Source organism: Agelaius tricolor, unplaced genomic scaffold (assembly GCF_023055355.1).
Source record: "Agelaius tricolor isolate 1412-34295 unplaced genomic scaffold, bAgeTri1.0.p SCAF_1, whole genome shotgun sequence".
In the NCBI taxonomy this organism is placed as follows: Eukaryota; Metazoa; Chordata; class Aves; order Passeriformes; family Icteridae; genus Agelaius; species Agelaius tricolor.
In genome coordinates this window covers 106,877,172-106,896,608 of record NW_027269261.1, presented here as the reverse complement: position 1 = coordinate 106,896,608, position 19,437 = coordinate 106,877,172, and the positions used below count along the sequence as shown (strand labels likewise).

At 33.7% G+C, this 19,437-nt stretch overlaps 1 protein-coding gene across 5 annotated transcripts in view; it reads right to left on the bottom strand.

Moving 5' to 3' along the window:
• Window positions 1–19,437, bottom strand: part of GRIK2 (glutamate ionotropic receptor kainate type subunit 2) — a 356,681-nt gene that overhangs the window by 236,282 nt on the left and 100,962 nt on the right. For 4 of the 5 annotated variants that reach the window (XM_071446514.1, XM_071446521.1, XM_071446488.1 and 1 more), the window contains exon 3: window positions 3,850–4,017. In XM_071446514.1, coding sequence (XP_071302615.1) covers window positions 3,850–4,017 — 168 coding nt within the window. Of the gene's footprint in view, window positions 1–3,849; window positions 4,018–19,437 lie in introns of those variants that run through there. The other variant, XM_071446506.1, reaches the window with a different exon arrangement.

The following is a 19,437-nucleotide window of genomic DNA, read 5'->3' as shown; positions in this document are numbered from 1 at the left end:
AAAAGGCACTCCATGAAATATGACTGTCTTACTGACAGAGCTTCCTTCTTGTGTAACACTTTCACTTACACATTTCAACTTCAGAATATGCTTCCAAGCTTTCATTAAAAACTGATGAATATTGACTCTTAACATCTAAATAGTGCTCAGCTATGTTTAATAAACATTGCTATGTCAGTGGAAGCTATAAAGGCCAGTAATCATCTGTCTTTTTAAAAGTACTGATGAATAAAATAGGTTTGTGCTTAGCTGCATCTTACATTTAGAAAAGGGTCAAATAGGACAGTATCCTAATTTGGGCTGTTTAAGTGATAACTTCCTCCTCAATCAGTCACCACTACTTCTACTGAAGTCCTAATTACTCAGAAATTTTACATGTGAAGTACCCCAAAGTTAATTATCAGGCACATTTTAATTTCATTAAAATGGACATTTGAATTTCTGTATCTGAAATAGGTATGTTGGTTAGTACAGTTAAAGGACCAGTCTTTTCCCTAAAATTAAATTGCTGTCTGTTAGTGAAAAAAAATTAAGTGTCCCTTCTTAAAAACAGGAAATGCTCAGTTTTGCTATACTTGTATATAAAACTGGCCCTGGGAGTCACTGACGTAATACTGCTGTATTCAAGTGGCTCAGCTCCCTGGTTTCTGATACAGGGTGGCCCTACCTGTACTGTTCATTAGCAGTCTCTGGTCTGTATAATCTCCCACAGTACACCCCAGTATCATCTTGTTGAATATTTGTTAGAACATGCCAAAAGAAGGCAGGAAAAAATAATCAATACCAAAGACCAGAGTTTCAGCCAAGGCCCTGCTTCTATCTCGTTCACTACCATAGGCATAACTTTTACAAGTACACAGCTCTGAAAAGCAAACTCTCCCTTCTGGGAAAACGACTCATTTGGTAGAGAGAAGTAATGAAAACCAAACTAGACATGAGTATTTATATGGGGTTTGATTAATTCTGTTACTCCACCATCAGTGTTCCTGACAGCTGAGGAAACAAGCAGTAGAAACACATCTTGCTGCATTGCTTTTCTCATCAATTCAAAATTAATTGTTGTGCACATTCTTTTCAACTTGATGAAAATATGGCTAAGTCTTTCAAGTGCATTCCAGAAACTATACTGGCACACCTTTTTATTGCTGCAGAGCACCGGTGGTTTAAATAAACTTGTCAGACACACAGGATCTTCATTGCTATTCGGTGTGTTGCCTAAATGACTAGCTCAATAAAAAAACATTTATGCTAATATTGCCCTTCCTAAGAGTAATCAACAAGCTTTATGCAAATGTCAGTAAATGGGATCACTAACAACAGCAATAGCTACCAGATGGCTTTTCAATGGACTTTTTTTTTTTCCTCTTTCTGAGATTTGAATAATGCAATGCTTTCACACGTGATTTAATATGGCACTGGCTCTATCAGATGCATACCAATTTTCCTAGAATTTTGAGGGATATTTTGTTGCATTTACATTATTCTTCACTGAAACTGTAACTTGGAAATATCTTCTTGACTTCAGGTTGCTTATTCATATAGTACCTTTAAAAAACCATTAATATTTCATCTATATTCAACTTCAAAAGTATGTGTTAATAAGAGGTCTAAACAGGCTATTTTTGATGCAGTGCCTGCCTGCTCACTAATGGACATGATAATGAACCACAAAAATGAGTCAAATGCTTAAACTTCATTGTTAAAATTCTGCTTTGTATCCATCATAATAAAATGAACCATTTTGTGTTAACCTTTAGCCTCTGATTCTGAACTAAAGCACCTGTGAGCACAAATGCAGTTGTCTGTATTGTGAATTGATGATGCAAAAAGCTATTAGTACTAGAAGATTACACAGATTTTGATGTAGCCTGAGCAGTTACAAATAAAATGTTGCTTTCTCATCCAAGATGCAAGTGGGAAAAAGGAATATATGCATTCTATTCAATATGTCTAATCAATAGCACATTGTCATTCTAATTTCAGCTATTATAGTCTAACAAGAATTAGCAACATAATATTCAGGCTAGCAAACCCCAGGTAAGGGCTAAAAGTAGTTGCATTTTCTCAGGAAAGAATTAAAGAATTAGAGATCTCAGGAGAAATTTCTGTGCTGTCTGCATCCTCCCCCAGGAACAGGGAGAAAATGTCTCATTAGATTTCACAGGTCAGCATGTGCAGGAGTCAGGAAGCAGTTGAATTTGAAAGGTGAGAAGGAAAGGAGAATGAAAGAAACAGAATTAAGATTCAGCACTTTTATTCACTGTTGGCTGAGATGGAAAGGATAGAGTAGCCTCTCTCAAAACCCACTTTAATCCATCACCCAAAACACTAGAATTACAACTCAAAGATACTCTATTAAAAGTGCATTTTTTCCTCTTTCTTTTACCATACATGCTACTCTGCAAAGAAACCATCTTACTAGGCATAAATGTTTAGCCTATAATTTTTCATACATGAAAAATGTCCAATTTTCATGACAATTTTTTGTAATAATCTTTCAATGACCAAACTGTATTTCTGTACAAATAAGGATACTCTCTTTTCATGCCTAACAAGAATCTATATTTGAATTATTTATCTGTCTAATAAACAGATAAACAGATTAGCAAGATTGTCTGTTATTCTGTTACAGTAAAAGCACTAAAAATTTCCCTTCAGTTCTAAACTGAATATTTAATTAGCATTAAATTCCACTTTTAAGGTGTCCTTCATGTACATTAATCATGCCACAGGAGCTTTCCCTTATGTATAATATCTAATGTTGTATCAAGTGCTTTCACTCTTAGCCCACCATAACACCAAAAATACCTTGTTGTATAAAGAATTTTGTCTTTAATGCTTGGGAGAGACATGTTGGGACCAGATCACTTGAGAGATTTAGGCTAGGAACCTGCCATAAGAAACGCAGGCTGACCTCCAATTCTTTCACCCTTCTTATTGTTTTGTTGCATATAGCATTCACATTAAATTAGCTCTTCAATTTATAAGAAAAGTGGTTTTAAAGAGCATGTAATACAGTGCAAAATTCAGTCTTACGGAGTTTTGACACGAGGCTTTGTACTTTCTTCCATAAATACTTATTGAACTTTTTGGTGTTTCCACTTTCTAAGATACAATAATGATGCAGAAATTTGTGCCTATTGTCCCTGACTTAAAAGTAAAGCAATCTGAAAATCTGGATTTTTTTTTTTTTTTTGAGAATCAAAGATTTTAAAATTTATGGAAAATGTTCAAACTTAATTTTTACTCTTAATCCTTCTGTAAACATATAATTTATAGTTAGGAGAAAAGAGCTTAACTCAGGCTGAGTCATGTATCTGATAGTGATAATCTTAAGCACAGACTTAATATTTAGGCTTATTTTTATGCCATGCTGGTATAAGACACACAAAATTACAACTACTACTCCCCTTTCAAAGTCTGTGATTAACTATATAAAGGAATTTGTGAAAATGTACTTGAAGTGATTGAATGTTTAAAATTGAATCCCATTTCCAGTAGAATTTGGGGAACTTGACATTTTGCTGGATAAATTTTGAAGACAGTGAGATTTCTCACTCCAAACGAGCTGGTATAAGAAACACCCTAGTCACAATGTTCAGCAAAATTTATTTCAGATTTTAAATATTTAAGGGAATAGCTTTTAGATAGGGTTATAGGGAGCAAAGGTGGCAATGTAATTGTCAAGCAATTACCATTACAACCTTCAATAAATCAGCTCTTTAATGCCAGTGACAATAATGTCAGTCTCATTGCGTATGGCTTCATCAGATAGACATTTTTTCAGGTAAGTAAACTAAGTGAGCCTTAGTCCTTCATTAAAAAAAAACTAAATATGCAAAAGGTTACCTTTTTTGGATGCTTCAAAACTGTCATAAAGATTAATCTTTTGTGTGTCGTATGTTAATGTGGTGTTTGGCAGAAGAGTTCTGTTTCTGTTGATTGTGTTCACAGCAAATCTGAAGGCTAATTCTTCTGCTCCCATTGGACCAGATTCCACGCACTCAAAAATGCCTCCTGGTAGAGGAACAAAGAAAAAAGAAAAAAAAAAAACACTAGTAAGCAAAAAGCTCATAAAATAGCATCTTTAATAATCCTTTTGGAAAAGATTCATCAGCCCAAAGTATTTAATTCCATAAACCTGATACAGTGCAACTCATGATTTGGATGAGCTTTGAGTCAAGCAATAAGTAAACCAGCAACACTTAGAACTTACCTTAAGGAAAACCTGTTGCTTTTTTCCATTCAATACTCATTTAATATTGTGAATAAAAAAAAAGTGAAGCATTATATATTAACCACACATTTAGAAGCAAAATAGGAATGGGATGAAGTATATTTAATTATTACATAGCTACTATCACTATTGTTATTATTTTATATAATCAAATTTGAAATGAATACATTTGTCCCTTCCAGATCTTCCACGACCTATGTGTGTGTGGCAGGTGGAAGGGAGACTTATGGATTCCTGCTTTCTACTTACAATATATTAATAATGAACTTGGCAGCTCACTGAAAATACAATATACAAAGGAGCATAGAACTGGGATGCCTCAAATTGTCTCCAGAAATTTAAATGGAGAGATATTTTAGCATGACTGTTTGCCTGAACTGATAAATATGTTGAGCAAAAAGTTCAGATTTTGCTCTTTTGCCCTGAACTGCAAGTAGAAGTTAACTTCATTCTCAGTAAATACAGGAATCCAAGAAACTGCACCCTGCATAATCTCTATCCTGCAATGAAAACATCCCCAAACAAGGCATGCTACCAGAGTAGGCCATGCCTCAAATAATAAACAATTTCTAGAACACTTTTGGGCCAACCTTCATCTTAAATGAAGCAAATATGTTTGTGAGAAAATGCTGTGCATCAGCTTTTCTCATTAATGAGATATCATTGTCCATAGAATGTAAATTTATACACACTTTGACGTAACATAATTTATTCTTGGATCTGAAAAAACCAAGGATACTGTGACAATAAAAGTAATTTGAAGATGTGTCCTTACTCTGGTGACACGGAATGCCTCAGAAAAAAGATCAGTGTCCTTATTCTCCCTTCAGCCCTCAATTTAACACAGACCTGTCAATTCTAATGGACAGACAATGGCCATCATCACAGGATCACTAATTACAAGCCAGGTATTGTTCCTCTGAAAGGAATGTTGTTCATTCACTCTCTCTTTGCTTGTATTTATTCATTTCCGAAGTAGTGTTGCTACTTGGACTTGTATTGTCTAAAAAATTCTATTTAACAGTGCTACTTTCTCATCAAGAAGTTCTCAGAATCTGAATATCCAGTGACTGGATCAAACTAAACTTCAAAAACTGCAGTCAGCTTGTAAACAGTCTTGTGAGTAACCAAGCACATAAACTGTTGGTAAAGCAAAAATGTGTATTTACTATTTACTGACAGTATTAAATATAAAAGGCTGTTTGGCTTTGCAAATATTCTTCCTCTTGCAATACATTTCTCACTACAAAACTGAGGTATTAACCTCCCTTTCCTGCAGATCAGCCTTTTAATTTCTGGCAAGAGCCATAGGAGCAGATGCTCATATAATATTACTTTAAAAGCACAAGCCCTTGCCACTGAGATAAGATGTGACTAATAATTATTTAAGCCTTAGTCATTTCAAACTAGAAAAGAGGCAATGAAGGGAAAGCAGACTCATAAGAAAAATTTCAATATCTTCAGTAACCAATATTAACAAAACTGACAGAGCTCAAGCCAAAGAAACTTAGATAGTGTTCAGTAAATATATAAGCCTAGTACACTTTAAAACTCAAAAAAGGACCATGTTTATTTTCACAATAATCAAATATGAACATGAAAGGCAACCTACTGCTTTTGAAGTTACTGGAGTGCTCTGTTCAGGGAAACATTCCAATAGACAAGCTTTTGTGCTGCTAAAACTTACAGAATCTAAGCATTGCAATTCAAATGGTGTCATATAGGAGGAAAGTATTTTGATTTGGGGAAAATACTATTAAATTGCTGCAGAAATCCAAAAATTAGTTAAATTATAAGTATAGCTATTCAGAGACAATCAAAAGACATTTCCATGAACAAAATGAAAATTAAGATAGATTTCATAGGCTTTCCTAAGGCATCTGGAGGGCAGTTATTCAATTATATTTGAATAAACCAGTATCACACAAACAATTAGGAAATCCTAAGTATATCCTGAGCTAAATGGATTAATTAAAATAAATAAACATTACAGTTTCTTGGTTCTCCTGAAGTTTTTACATTGGAAGATTTATTCTCTAATTTCCATGTGTCTGAAGCTCAGTACAACCTTCCCTCTTTAAAAATCAGCATTTTTCATTATACTGATTTCTAAATCCTTGAGACTGGAAATTCTCTGTCAAAGATTCAGCCACTACTCTCAGCATAAAAAAAAAAGGGAGGAAGAGAAATTTTATTTTGACCTTGCCTATTTAGGTAACTCCTAATATTAGTGACAGTCTGTCATATAGCACGACAATTTTATGAAGATGACATGTCCTGTGAGTGTCCATGATGTGTAATCATGGTCCACATACACCATTCAGTGATTTCTTCCCTCACTCACTGACTTATTCTCTAACCCTGTGATAAAAAAAACCCCAAACCTGGCATCATATGGTCTGTCTGTTTCAGGGTATATTTCCAGTCCTAAGAAAAAGAGAAGTAGAATAACCTGTTTCTATTTTTCTATGATTAGGATATTTTGCTAGGAGGAAGGAAAACTTATTTTCTGCTCCTGAATATTTTCACATTTTGCACTAGGTAGATACTGAAATTAAAAATAAGAACCCTAGAGGAATAGAAAGTAGACCATATATTTGAAGATTCCTAGCTATTTTCTAAGCTGTATGTTGCCAAAAATCTCCCAGGTTCCTTTAATTTCAGTTTAGTAAAATATATAGTAAAATACTTTGGATGGTGGCAGGTTCATCATAACTTTCACACTAAGAGACTCAAATCAACTGGTTCACAAAAGTGTTTAATGTCCTACTAATATGCAAAATGGCTGAAAATGCCAGGTTCCTCACAAGTGAATACAGCTCTGGCCGAGCTGATACAGCACATACTCACACACCGTTGTTTAATTGAACATTTATTTAGTTTAAATTGAACTCAACCGCTAAGACCAGGAACTCAGACAGACACACGTCTGAATTCTGAATATCAGAATATATTAAAAAAATGGATCCTCATCCTCCAGATGGAGAAACCCTGTAAGTTTGCTTGGAAGTCTACTACGCATTAGATGTTTCCAGGATGCTCAGCAAAGACACATAAATGAGTTCAAGCATTGACAAGAATGAAAAATTTTAAATGGTGTTTTTCCACTGCTGCATAGGAAATAGAAACTTATTCACTAACTTTAAACTTACTATTGTGTTCCTATTTGTTACTGAGTATGCAAAAATAGTAAAAAAATTAAAACACACTGTTTTTAAATACTATGTCATGCAAATCCACTGGCTTAATACTGGGAGACAATCCATTAATTACATTGCATTTTTTTTATAAAATGGAAAGGAAAATAAAAGAATTGCCTTTTCAGTTCAGATATACTCAATTATGAAGGGATAGTGGTATCCAGAAGCTGTCATAGCATACTGTGTCATGTTGCTCCCTCCCAAGCAGGCTTTTCTTTACTGCTGCTTTACTTTGTATTCAGGATAGCCTTATTAATAATCAAATTGAGGAATGCACTGCAAGCCTTTAGATAAGCAGACAGAAGAGTCATAAATCTTGCCATTTGTATGGGGACAAGCAGCCAAACCAATGCCTATCTCTGTCTAGCAGCTTGAAAAATGCAGGTGTTAGGATTTGGGGTTTTTTTTTAACAGAGTTTATAGACCCATGGTAGGCAGAAACATTAGTTCTCAGATGCAACCAGCAGCACATCCTGGAGGAATAGCCTGAAATTCCACTACTACCCCAGAACAGAAACAAAAAACTTAAAAGCAGTAAAAGAAATGTGTATGTTATTCTTAACTTGCTCCAATGGTCTCATACACGGCTTCTTCATTTACAGAGTTAATGATAAGGCAGCTTTTCTCTGCCCCATAATAGTAACACCAGAGAATATGGGATCACATTTCTACAGCTCAGTCTGTAGCCCATGAAGTTTTATAGGCTGTGTACAGTAGCTGATAGCTGTGTAGCTGAGCACTTCCAGTTTTTACTATCACAGTAACCATTTAGATAAAGCTTACTAGATTTTCTGGGGGGATCAACACCTGAGGAATATTTCAGACATGCAAATCCAAGCCAGATAAGCCAGAGCAATTAAAAAATATTCTTTAAATACGCATCTGTGAAGTGACATCTGGGATAATTCAATTTTCCTATTAATATTGATATGAAAGAATTGCTTTTAATGTACCTGAAATCAATTAGGATTTTTCATCAATTGACTCTATTAAAAAACCTTTCTATGACCAAGCTCTTTTACCATAACAAATAGGAAAAAATCAATCATCGATGTAATACTGATGGAATAACGGTTTCTTAAGAAACACAAATCATTGAAAAAAAAAAGGATAGTAATATTTTACTAAAAAGGATAAAGTGCAGATGTCCTTAATATTTTCCAAGGAAAAAGAAAATCTAAAATAGTTCGTAATTATATAAGTCCAAAAAAATTGTCATGAAACTGTTCAAACTGCATTTTCTGTCAAAAAAACTGTAGTAGAATTGACATTTATTGCTTACAAGTCATCCCATTTTCCCCAGTTTTCAAATAATTTTATTAAACACAACATCTGGAGGGGAAGAAAAAGTAAACTTGTTACACATCTTGGCAAAAATTATCCCCCCAAAAAAATGTTTCCTACTCTAAAGTACCTAATTTCAAAAATAATAGGCTAACCCTCTGATTCAATTTTCCATTTCCATTCCACAACAGGGTCCCCTTTGAAAATCACCCTCTTGTGTGTTTTGTATTATCATCTCCATGTAACACCTGACAAAACCCAGCAGAAAGAACAAAATTGCATGAATCACTAGATAACTATAAGTTCCAGACTGAGTTATTAGGAAATCTCTCCTTCTCTTACATATAGAAAAGGAGAGATTTCCTAATGTAGAAAACTTCTGTAATAGCAGCATACCATGAAACCTGAGCTTCTGTTACCTACTTGAAAAAATCCTCATTCAAGCAAGCTTCAAAAGTATCCAAGTAGGACTTCCTACAAGCTAATAGCAAATCTGGCTAATATTAAATCAAAGAGTTTCTCCTTTGTTTCTGGTACAGTCACAGTCACCTGTTTAATTTTTTTTAATTTCATGAGAAATTAATGCCATCTAATTACAGTTACAGGCTACTTTGCAGTCTGTGCCCTCTGAAAAATTAAACCCTTAAACATGTAACAGAAGGCCACATTACCTCAGATCATAGTCTATCAAATCAGTCATTATGAAGCTTACAGACTACTTGAAATTACTTAGCCCAAAATAACTAGTTCTAATGATATTGTAAATGTACTATATACACAGAATTAAAACTTCTGTGGTTTTTGAATGTGAAACCTGGATACAAAAATTCAAAAAATCATTCACACATAACATTTTTCACATTAACAAAGTTATGAAAACAGCAACATTAATCTTAATTTTAATTTTAGCTGTGATTTCCTTGTTTGATGATATAAAATTAAGTTTCTTTTTTTCTAATATCAAACCAGCTGGATAGAGGTCTTGCACATACACATATTAGCTTTTAATAGCTATACATTTGTTAACATTTTAGCCATATTATCAACAGACACCAATCTGCACAAATTTACTGACAGCTATAAAGGTCTTTACTAATGCTTTATAAAAACTAGCATCAGTCACATGTGACATGAACACTATTTTTTTAATGATACAATAGCTCTTTAAATATATCAATGAAAACCTCTTTCTTAAGTACCATTAAAATGGGACTGAGAGTTTGGAGAAAAAAATATTTTAAATCCCAGTAACATTTATTCCCACCATTTTACTTTGAAAACATATAAATATATTTAAATTTTACTACTAAATTTATATTAAGTTCTCTAGGAATGATTTGTTTTTCTTTTCCTTCACCTCAGGTCAATACTTTGAATCTAAGGTAATTATGCTGCTCAGATGTAATCCTGATGTGACAAATAGCAATCTCTTTTTTTGACTGATTATTTCATATTCAGAAAACATTATCTCTCAGACAGACTTTGCTCAATTAGCTGCAAAATTTGGGAGAAAGGAGTGGCTAGTATCCGTGATAAACAACTTTCCTAAAAAGTGTGTCAAGACAGAATGAAAGCAATTCTGTCAGGTATTATACTAATAAAATATATGCTTTTATCTGACATTTTCCAATTTCAAATTGGCCATTTGGTAAGTGGAGCCAATGACTGTGCAAGGAGGTACCACATGGAGAAGATAACAAGTCAAAAGCACATTATTGAGAGTTCAGAGGAAGTATTACACTATAGACATTTGCAGAGATGGGGATGATGGCTTTTTGGAAGTGTGAATGGACTACACTTCTCCAGCAGAGTTACAGCCAGAAGGCACTGAAGGCTCATCCCAAAACCCCGATATCACTGGCACGGCATGCACAGCACTGCCAGGAGGAGGCACAGTAGGTGCTGAGCTACAGGGACTGATAGAGGCTGCTGGCTGAAGGCATTTTAGTCCTAATCAAGTGTGCTGTGCACTGCACTGATAATCCTCTTTCAGGTCCTGTTATGGATTTGAAAGCTACAGAGATGGTTCAAAGAACTCCTTAAAGGTTGGCAGCTTAGACTTTGTGCTTCCTACAAATACAGTAGAAAATTACATCTTAGCCACTTACTTCTGTCTGGAACAGGATTTAAGAAATTGAATCACTCTCAAACAAGATGTTAAAAATGAATGAAAAGTTTTCTTCTTTACAACGTTTTCCATAAAGTAATGTAGTTTATGGAATTATAGATTTCAAATACAGTTGTGTGAATCTGAACAATACCACATTTTTATTACTTCTTTTCAAAATTATATTGAAAGCTTTCTGAATCTCACAACAGGAAAAAAGTTGAAAAGGATTACTTGTCAAAGAAAATGCTGGTTATTTGACTTTGAAGCCGGTTTTATGTGGATACAGCACTGCAGAAAAAGATAGCACACTTCAGCAGAAACCTTTATCCATTCTGAGTGCACACATGGTTTGGAGGAAGGAAGCAGGATCAGGAATTTCAGGGGTTGGCTTTCATTGCTACTGATTTCCTGCACATTATTGGACAAGATAATTTTCTTTAAAATAAATATTTCATCCCAAAACATCTCAACATTGCAATACAGGCACAATTATTGGAAAATCCAATATGTTTTGAAATGAGATGTAATTTCTGTTCATGGCATCAGTGTATGAAGCCACAATCACAGGATCCTGCAAATTTTGCTGTTTAAAATGCATAGAACTATTAGCTTCAGCATCTAAGTTATACTTTGACTGACATTTTAGTGACATGAAACTGCCAACTTTTAGGTATGCTGAAATCCTAAAAAGGATTTGAATTATCCATTGATTTAATAATAAATAAAAATAAATAAAACTGTATCTTTTTTGATTGCACAATATGGAACAGGCTAAATAATCAGTCAGCATTATGTTTATATTGTCAATGTAAAAATCAAATATCAAAAGAGAAAGAATTTGGTTCGTCTTAAATGCAGGGAAATAATAAGGAACATTATGAGGAAATAGTAACTGTAGATCTCATTTGAACAAAATTTTCCTTACCTTATAAAACTGGTGAAAAAGGTTTTAAAAGCTAAGTGCATACAAATGATAAGTATCCTCAAAGTTATTTTGAATGTAACTGGGTGGATTCTAGCATCTTCAAGTCAGATGTGACAAATAACACACATTAGTATCTTTCCTTTCATCAGCACAAATATGCTTTGAAAATTAATAAATGAAACACAGCTTAAAAATATTACTAGGCTGAAATATGCAGTATATTTATAAAATACTGCTTTTGATAGCATCTCTACAAATAATGCTCCTTTCAGTCAGAACATCAATAGAGCACAAGTAAGGATGACATATAAAATAATAATACCTGAACACGGTCATCTACAATGTTAGAATGTACTATCCATAAGATTTCTTCCCACCTTAAGGGATGTACATTATCTTTCACATGCTAAGTAACGTATTACAGAATACACTTGATAATATCAGTGTAATTATCACACTCACATAATAATTAGCCTCCATGATTCACAGTAACAAAAGGAAACAAAGTAATAAATTAAGTCTGACTACAAAAATGGCCTCAGGAGATTTTGCTGAAACATTTTTTTCCTTACTTTGGGTAACAAAATGTTTTGAGCTGCCTTAAAACAACATGTTTATTTCTTTCCCTTGTTTTTTTCTGGAGATAGTCAATATCCAGATGAAAAGTTTCTCAACATTCATGAAGAAAACTTTTTTCTCCAAAACATCTTTAAAGAAGATAATATGCAAACTTAAATGCCTAAATTTTACAGAAATAGTCTTACACTGGTCCTCAGGAAATTTTTACGTCTGTTAATAGGCTACTAACTGGGCAGTTACCACCTTCTAACTTCCCTACTTATAAATCCAAAGACAGACAAATCAAAACCCATTTATTTTCATTCTAGAAAGAGTCATAACATGTATCAGAACATTGATACAACCAGTTCTCTAACCTCATCATAAAGAACATAGAAAAATGCTAATAATATTGCATCCAGGCCGGGATTTTTATTTTCCATTATGATGCATGTTATTTGTCTTCTTAAATGTCAGTTTGTGTCTGGAATCTCATTCAAGAAGCCAAACCATACACAGACAATGAAGGAAATGGTTTCCAGGTTTTCACTTACTTTTAAAAGAAAAGTGACTCACTTAAAAGAAATAACATTAAAAAAGTAAATTTATTTTGAACTTAACTCCTACAATATTGTAGTATATTTTACTAATACATTCATATGCATAATCTGTAGAAAAATGTGGGGATTTTTTGTTTTGGTTTGGGTTATTGTGTTTCATGGGTTTGAAGGGACTTTTTTTCAGTTTTCCCTTAATAAGGTAAACAAAAGTCAGGAAAGAATGTCAAATTTTACCACCATCCTTCAAGCAGAGCTTAGAAAAGTTGCATATCTAATTTTTCAGAAGAAATTCAAAGAGACCATGGTTCAAGAGTTACCGGAAATCGCTTCAAAATTCCTGGAAAGCAGAAAGGTTTTCCAGGAACTAAAGACATCCAAGCAGGTAGGATTATACTTCTTATACTGCATTATTAGACACTCATGCTTGGATCTCTCAGCATTTAAAGATGAAACAGAAAAGGGCTTAAATTTCAAAGAAGTTAGAATACAATTAGTAAAAGCTAAATGTGCAGCTTACATGGAAAGACAACTTCAAGAAAATATCCTGCTTTTGATTATGTGATTATTGGGTTTTTTTAAAGCAAACTTGTTAAAGCATGTGCCTATAAAGCAAAAAACAAAATCTATCATACACAGTGTTCAGAATGATGTACTAACCATCAGACAGCACACTTTCATATAAGGTAATTTTTCATTTTGACAGAAGACAGGCTACCATGTAGGAATTTTCAGTTTGCAAGAATCAAAAAACAAGAGCAACCCTGAAATTATCTTATATTTCTATATGCCTCTGCTAGTTATAAAAGAGGGGCCATCCCACAATTTCTAAATTATTTGCTTCGTATCCAACCAATTTATTGTAGAAAATGCTGAAATGGGAGAGAAATTCAGGGTGAGGACTCAGGTTTTCTTCTTGAGTAATCAATAGTCCCAGCCTGTAGCTTCCTACTTGCTTTCTTAATTCTCTGATTCCTGCCACAACACCAGTGCACCTCAACAGACTGGTGTCATATGGTCAGGTCTCCTTCTGCTTGCCCTTTCTGGTTAGGTAATTTCTAATGCATCTTCAACATCAAATATCAGCATGTGCTAGCCAGAAGTACCTTCAGGGTCAAATCCCAGTTATCCAGATAATTTCACTCACTCTGCTAAGACCAAGTAGGTAATTTAGAAGCAACACACCAAACACTGCAGCGTTCAGCAAATGAGAATCACAAAATATGCAATTTTTTTCAATAGGAAAAAAAAATTCTCACACTTAAACCTATCTAAACCTCAAAAAAAAATAAGGTCCATTTCCTCGTTCCAAAAATATCAAAGAAAAAAAAACTTTCTTAAAAGTATTCACAAAAGCCTGGAATTGGGAAGATGCCATAAAAAATCCATTTCTTTCTTAAACTAAACTTTAAGAATACTCAGTGCCATGACTTTGGACATTAAAGAAAGCCAATAAAAAGTTCATTTACAGTCACAAAAGACTAAAATTTGAATCTTGCAAATGGATAAACAAAAAAAATAAAGCCTGATTTAAGGCCTTCTGGATGCTGTGGCCATCATTAAAGTAGGTGAAACTTTAATAACTGGACCCCTACGCAGAATCTTCTTCAGAAATTAAATGTTTAAATGGTTATTGTCAGCTTTAGGATGGTTTTTTTTTTCCTTTTAATGCTTAATATTTAAGTGATCAGATCTTTGTAGATATTTGAGTGATTTAAGCAAGTTCAAAAACTGCATTTTCATATTTTTCTTCCTTCACTCAAGATTGCCATGCATAGAATTCTTCAGTAACCTGAAGCAATTCCTATTATCTAATTTAATCAAGGGGAAAAGAAAAAGGACAAGACATATGTAGACTACATATATATATATATATATAAATATATATATATATATAGGTATGTATATATGCACATACATACATCTGTGTAACAGATGCAGGGCACCAATATAATTCTATGAGTGGTATGAACTTTAAATATGAACAATCCCTATTCTTTATAAAAAATATGAACTTTATAAAAAGTACGAACTTTATAAAAACATGAACTTTAAATATGAACAATCCCTATTCTTGCATAAAGTAAGAATGGGGTTTTTTCCATTATTTTTTATATTTCAAGAAAATACTTTCCAATTTTTAGTTTGCTGCATCATGTTTTCCTTACTTAATAGTAATTCTACAGCTGCCATATTACAATGCATTCACTGGAACTGTTTATTGATTCCATTTTCCCCTTAAAGCCACTGAAACAGAGCTTTTCTTCAGTACTGCATGAGGCATTTTTTCTTCTTTCCAAAATGTTTTCTGACTGTATTACAATTGAACCATTTGAAATCATTGCTATAGAAATGTTGTGAAATACCAGAAAATTTTATATTAGTCTTCAAAGATTAAAAAAACCCAAAAAGAACAAAAGAAAACCCTTCAAAATCAGACTGATGGATGAGTTTTAAATGTGATAAACACTGTTAAAATTACTAATGTTCCACTTCAGTATTCAAATGTTCAGCTTCCAAAAATGTTTACATTAGAGAGTTGCTTAGAAATTAAGTCATTATCTTTTCATCTTATCAACAATCTCATCAAAATCACTTTTGTCAAGAGTACTTCTACCCTGGTTAAAATATGGTTTTGCTACCATGAGCATATCTGCTCTAGATACTTAGAAGCAATTTTCAGAAGACCAACGTGGGTTATTGAACGTTATTGGAAAAATCTTCATGGTTTCTCTCCCTGATGTATGAACTTGGACTGCAAAAAAATGGGTACTCTTCTATTCTCTCAATGATTATCTTTTTGATTCTTCAGCCATGGAAGGAAAAATTAAGGGCAAAGGGGGAGGGATGTACTCTGAATGCAGAAACAAGCAAGTAGTATGACTAAAAAATAATAGTAGGAATAATAGTAGGTGCCGATGATAAAAATGCCAAGTAAGAAAGAGATGGTTCTTCAGTGTTATTGTAAAGTGTTAGTGTTGATAAAAGAGAAAATTGAAAACAAGTCTCTTTTCAAAAGCGGAGATATTAGGTGCTTCTGCCACTAAATTGAGCAGAGTTAATTTTAGTTTTAAAAATATTTATATATAATATATAAATATTTATATTTATTATATATTATAATATCAGATTTCCTGAACTTGCCTATTTCATAAGTTACAGCAATAGTGAAGCTTACACACTTTGTAATGTGACCCAAGATAAATAAAATCTCAATATGACTAATGCAAACAAGCCTAGCAAAAGGAATGTAGACATGGCTAACCAAAAAAAAAAAAAGAAGGAAATTTACTATATCAATTCCATAAATAAAAGAAACACAAATTTAAATTCTCTTCTAAATCGCAACATCAAATGCACAAATTTTGCCACAGATTCATATTCATAAAGTAATTTAATTAATTTGATAAATATCAATAAAAAGCATGCCAATGTATATAAAATTTGAGTGTGTCAGAAACTAAGAATTTATGGCACACTCCTGTGAAGAACAGATTCCATTGGGCCCCTGAAGTAAAGAAGCAAAAATGTTTAATGAGGCACAAGAGGGTCTGTTTCAGGATGCTGCATATCACAGATACTGATTCAAGTCTCCAGTGATAATCCAGCAGTGCTTAATTCACAGCCTGCAGTATTATTATTGGAGGAATAATGGGAAAGTGACATACACAAGCAGAATGTAAAAATATTTGATCTGAAGCACAGAGATACTGAATACCTTACACTCCTCTGTAATTTGCAATAAATTTGACTGTCACTTGTATTTCTCAATAATTACCTAATTAATCTTTTCCATGAGAGGGACAGTGTTTATGTTCCTAATGACTGAAATGCAATGTGCAAATTATTGTTGCACAGTATATACTTTTACTCTGTTCCCATCTATATGTGGAAATTCAGCACTAGAGATATCCAGAGTTTGGGTTTAGATTGATCTTCAATTAGATGCAGACATTTTTTTTTATGAACAGTCTAGATGCTAAGAAGTTATTAGCTAATGTGATAATTATGCTCTAAAATGTTGTTCACTAATTTGATAATTACATCTTAATTACTGAATTAGAAACCTCTTGAGAAAAATAAAAAGTTGTTTTGGCAGAAAACAAGAGTTATGCACCCTCCCTTATCTGAACCCTGTATTTGGATTAAATATTAACTGTTATCTTATCCAAAGAAACTCTTCTTTTTTATTCCCTCTTCTATATATTTTTCTAGTGCATGGCCAAACACATACATCTTTAACCAGAATACCATAATCCATGACCAGAATACTTGCTTTTCTTTTTTTACAGTGATATCCTTAAAAAAAATCTAAAATGCTTTAAACTACTTTGACCACAGTGAAGGTTTGCATTTGTAAGAGACCAGGCAGTATCACAGAATTACACAGAATGTTCTGAGTTGAATGGACCCACGATGATCACTGAGTCCAACTTTTAAGCAAATGGCCTATGCAGAGATTTATATAGGAACCCACAGCCTTGGCCTAATTAGCACCATGCTCCAACAACTGAATTAATCTCACTGGCCATGTTTTTTTCTAATTTACATGGTTCAAGCACAAACTATTTTTTTCATCCAGTACAACCATCGTCTCCCCATGCTGAGACCTTTTTTTCCCACCAAACACCTCCACAGAGAACACAAGTTTTTTAAAAGGAAAAAAAAAAGTTCCATGAATTATTTATATGATAAATAATAATCATATTTTTAAAATGTGTCTTCAATTTATCTATGTCTTACAACTGGATTTACTAGTGCCTAACAAAAAATAGTATCTTCACTGACGATCATTCTAGTTTAAGCATATGAGCATATAGATATGAATATGTAGTTGCCTTTTTCACAACTCTTTTCACAATTCTTACTTTCACAATTCTTACTTTCACAATTCTTACTTTCACAACCTCTATTTTCAGGTATTCAAGCAAGGAAGCATACTTAGAAAGCAGGTAGAGTATTGACAGAATCACTCCAGCTATTTCCTAAGGAAAACAGTCTAAATATCAGCAATGAAACAGGGGAGAAAGGGTGAAAAGAGTAAACTGAAAGATAAACCCTGTACTAGTGTATAAAGTGGAAGCTTTACTTTCATGACAATATATTGCACACAGCTTCAAACCTCTCCTCTGGGGAGGGGGTTTGGGCAGAGCAGGGAGGAGGGGCTGAAGTTCCAGATTTAGAGAGTTATGTGCAGGAGCCAAGAGATGTGGAAGCCAATAGGTGCAGAAGGCAGTAGGTATGCCAGGAGGACAAGCTCCCATTGCACTCATTTGATCTGGCAGAGCAGCTGGCCTGAGCACAGGCAGTGCTTATGCTCACATATGCTGACCTTGTTGAAGCTAGCCCTCCTGGCCTCTGGCACAGAAAAGGAATGTGTCTTTGCCCAGGTCTCATGTCTTATCTGCATGGGAGTCTCTGAAATGCAAATAGATCTCAATTTTAGTCAGCCCTTCCCAGCTTATCAGTTGGCCTGTTTTGTCTGCTAACTTCCTTTGACTAAAAGGAGAGTTTGGGTACTTGGCACCCATATGTATCTGAACCTTGAAACAAATCCTGCTCATTTCAAAAGTTATGTAATAGATCTGGAAAAAGTATAGAGGATGGCAACAAATTTTGTGACAACTTTCACATAATGAGTGAACAGGAAAGGATAATTCAACCTGGTAAAGAGACAGCTTGAAGTAAGGTAGAGTTCTGCAAAAACATATATATCATGCAGATGGTGGGTACCATTTTCTTATTCACTGTTTCCTCACTCACAAGAACTAGAGGGCCTTACTTGATGCAAGTGTTAAAGTATTCAGTGGTAATTGTCACTTTTTTTTGCAGAGGTATGAATTGGGGAAAACAAACAAGATTTCAGTGCTGCAGACAGTGGATATAGGTTGCCATCACCTGAGGTGGCTTTAAATTCAGTAGCATTACAAGATATATATGTCTTCTTTCTGAAGCTGGGGAATTTTTCTTCTTTCTGATGGTGTGAACTTGTGATATTTGCATGAGACAGCTTCATGTAGTACAGGTGGTTTGTATGCTGAGACAGGATCTCTCTGAATTTGGTATTTAAATTTTCTCCATTTTATGTTTATTGTGAAAAGATGTATTTGCTCACTAGTTATATAGTTTGTATAAAATATTTAGCATTTCTCAAGCACAGCTGACAGATAAAGGTCTTAATAAATTTACCTTTAGTGCCACACAGTACAGCTGAAATGTGTTATTAAAATTAATGGAATAAAAGGTCAAAGAAAATTATATTTAATATTTTGGTGGTCAAAATACAGTGATAGTTTTTCATTTCTAGGCCCCAAACACATTCCTTCTATATCAAAGAGCAACATGATTGACCTTCTTTGGTTTCTTTTTCCATTTAGGTCTTTATATTACCATGAGTTTTGCTGTTTTGAAGCATCCTTTTTTGCCCATCCTTTTGAAATATTGAAAAAATTTAAATCATTTTTATATTTGAACAAAGCAACAGATTACTGATGTTAAAAAAACACCTCATTACTAGCTTTTACTTACAGTGTAATGTTTGGGTAGCACTTCAGACCAAAACAAAT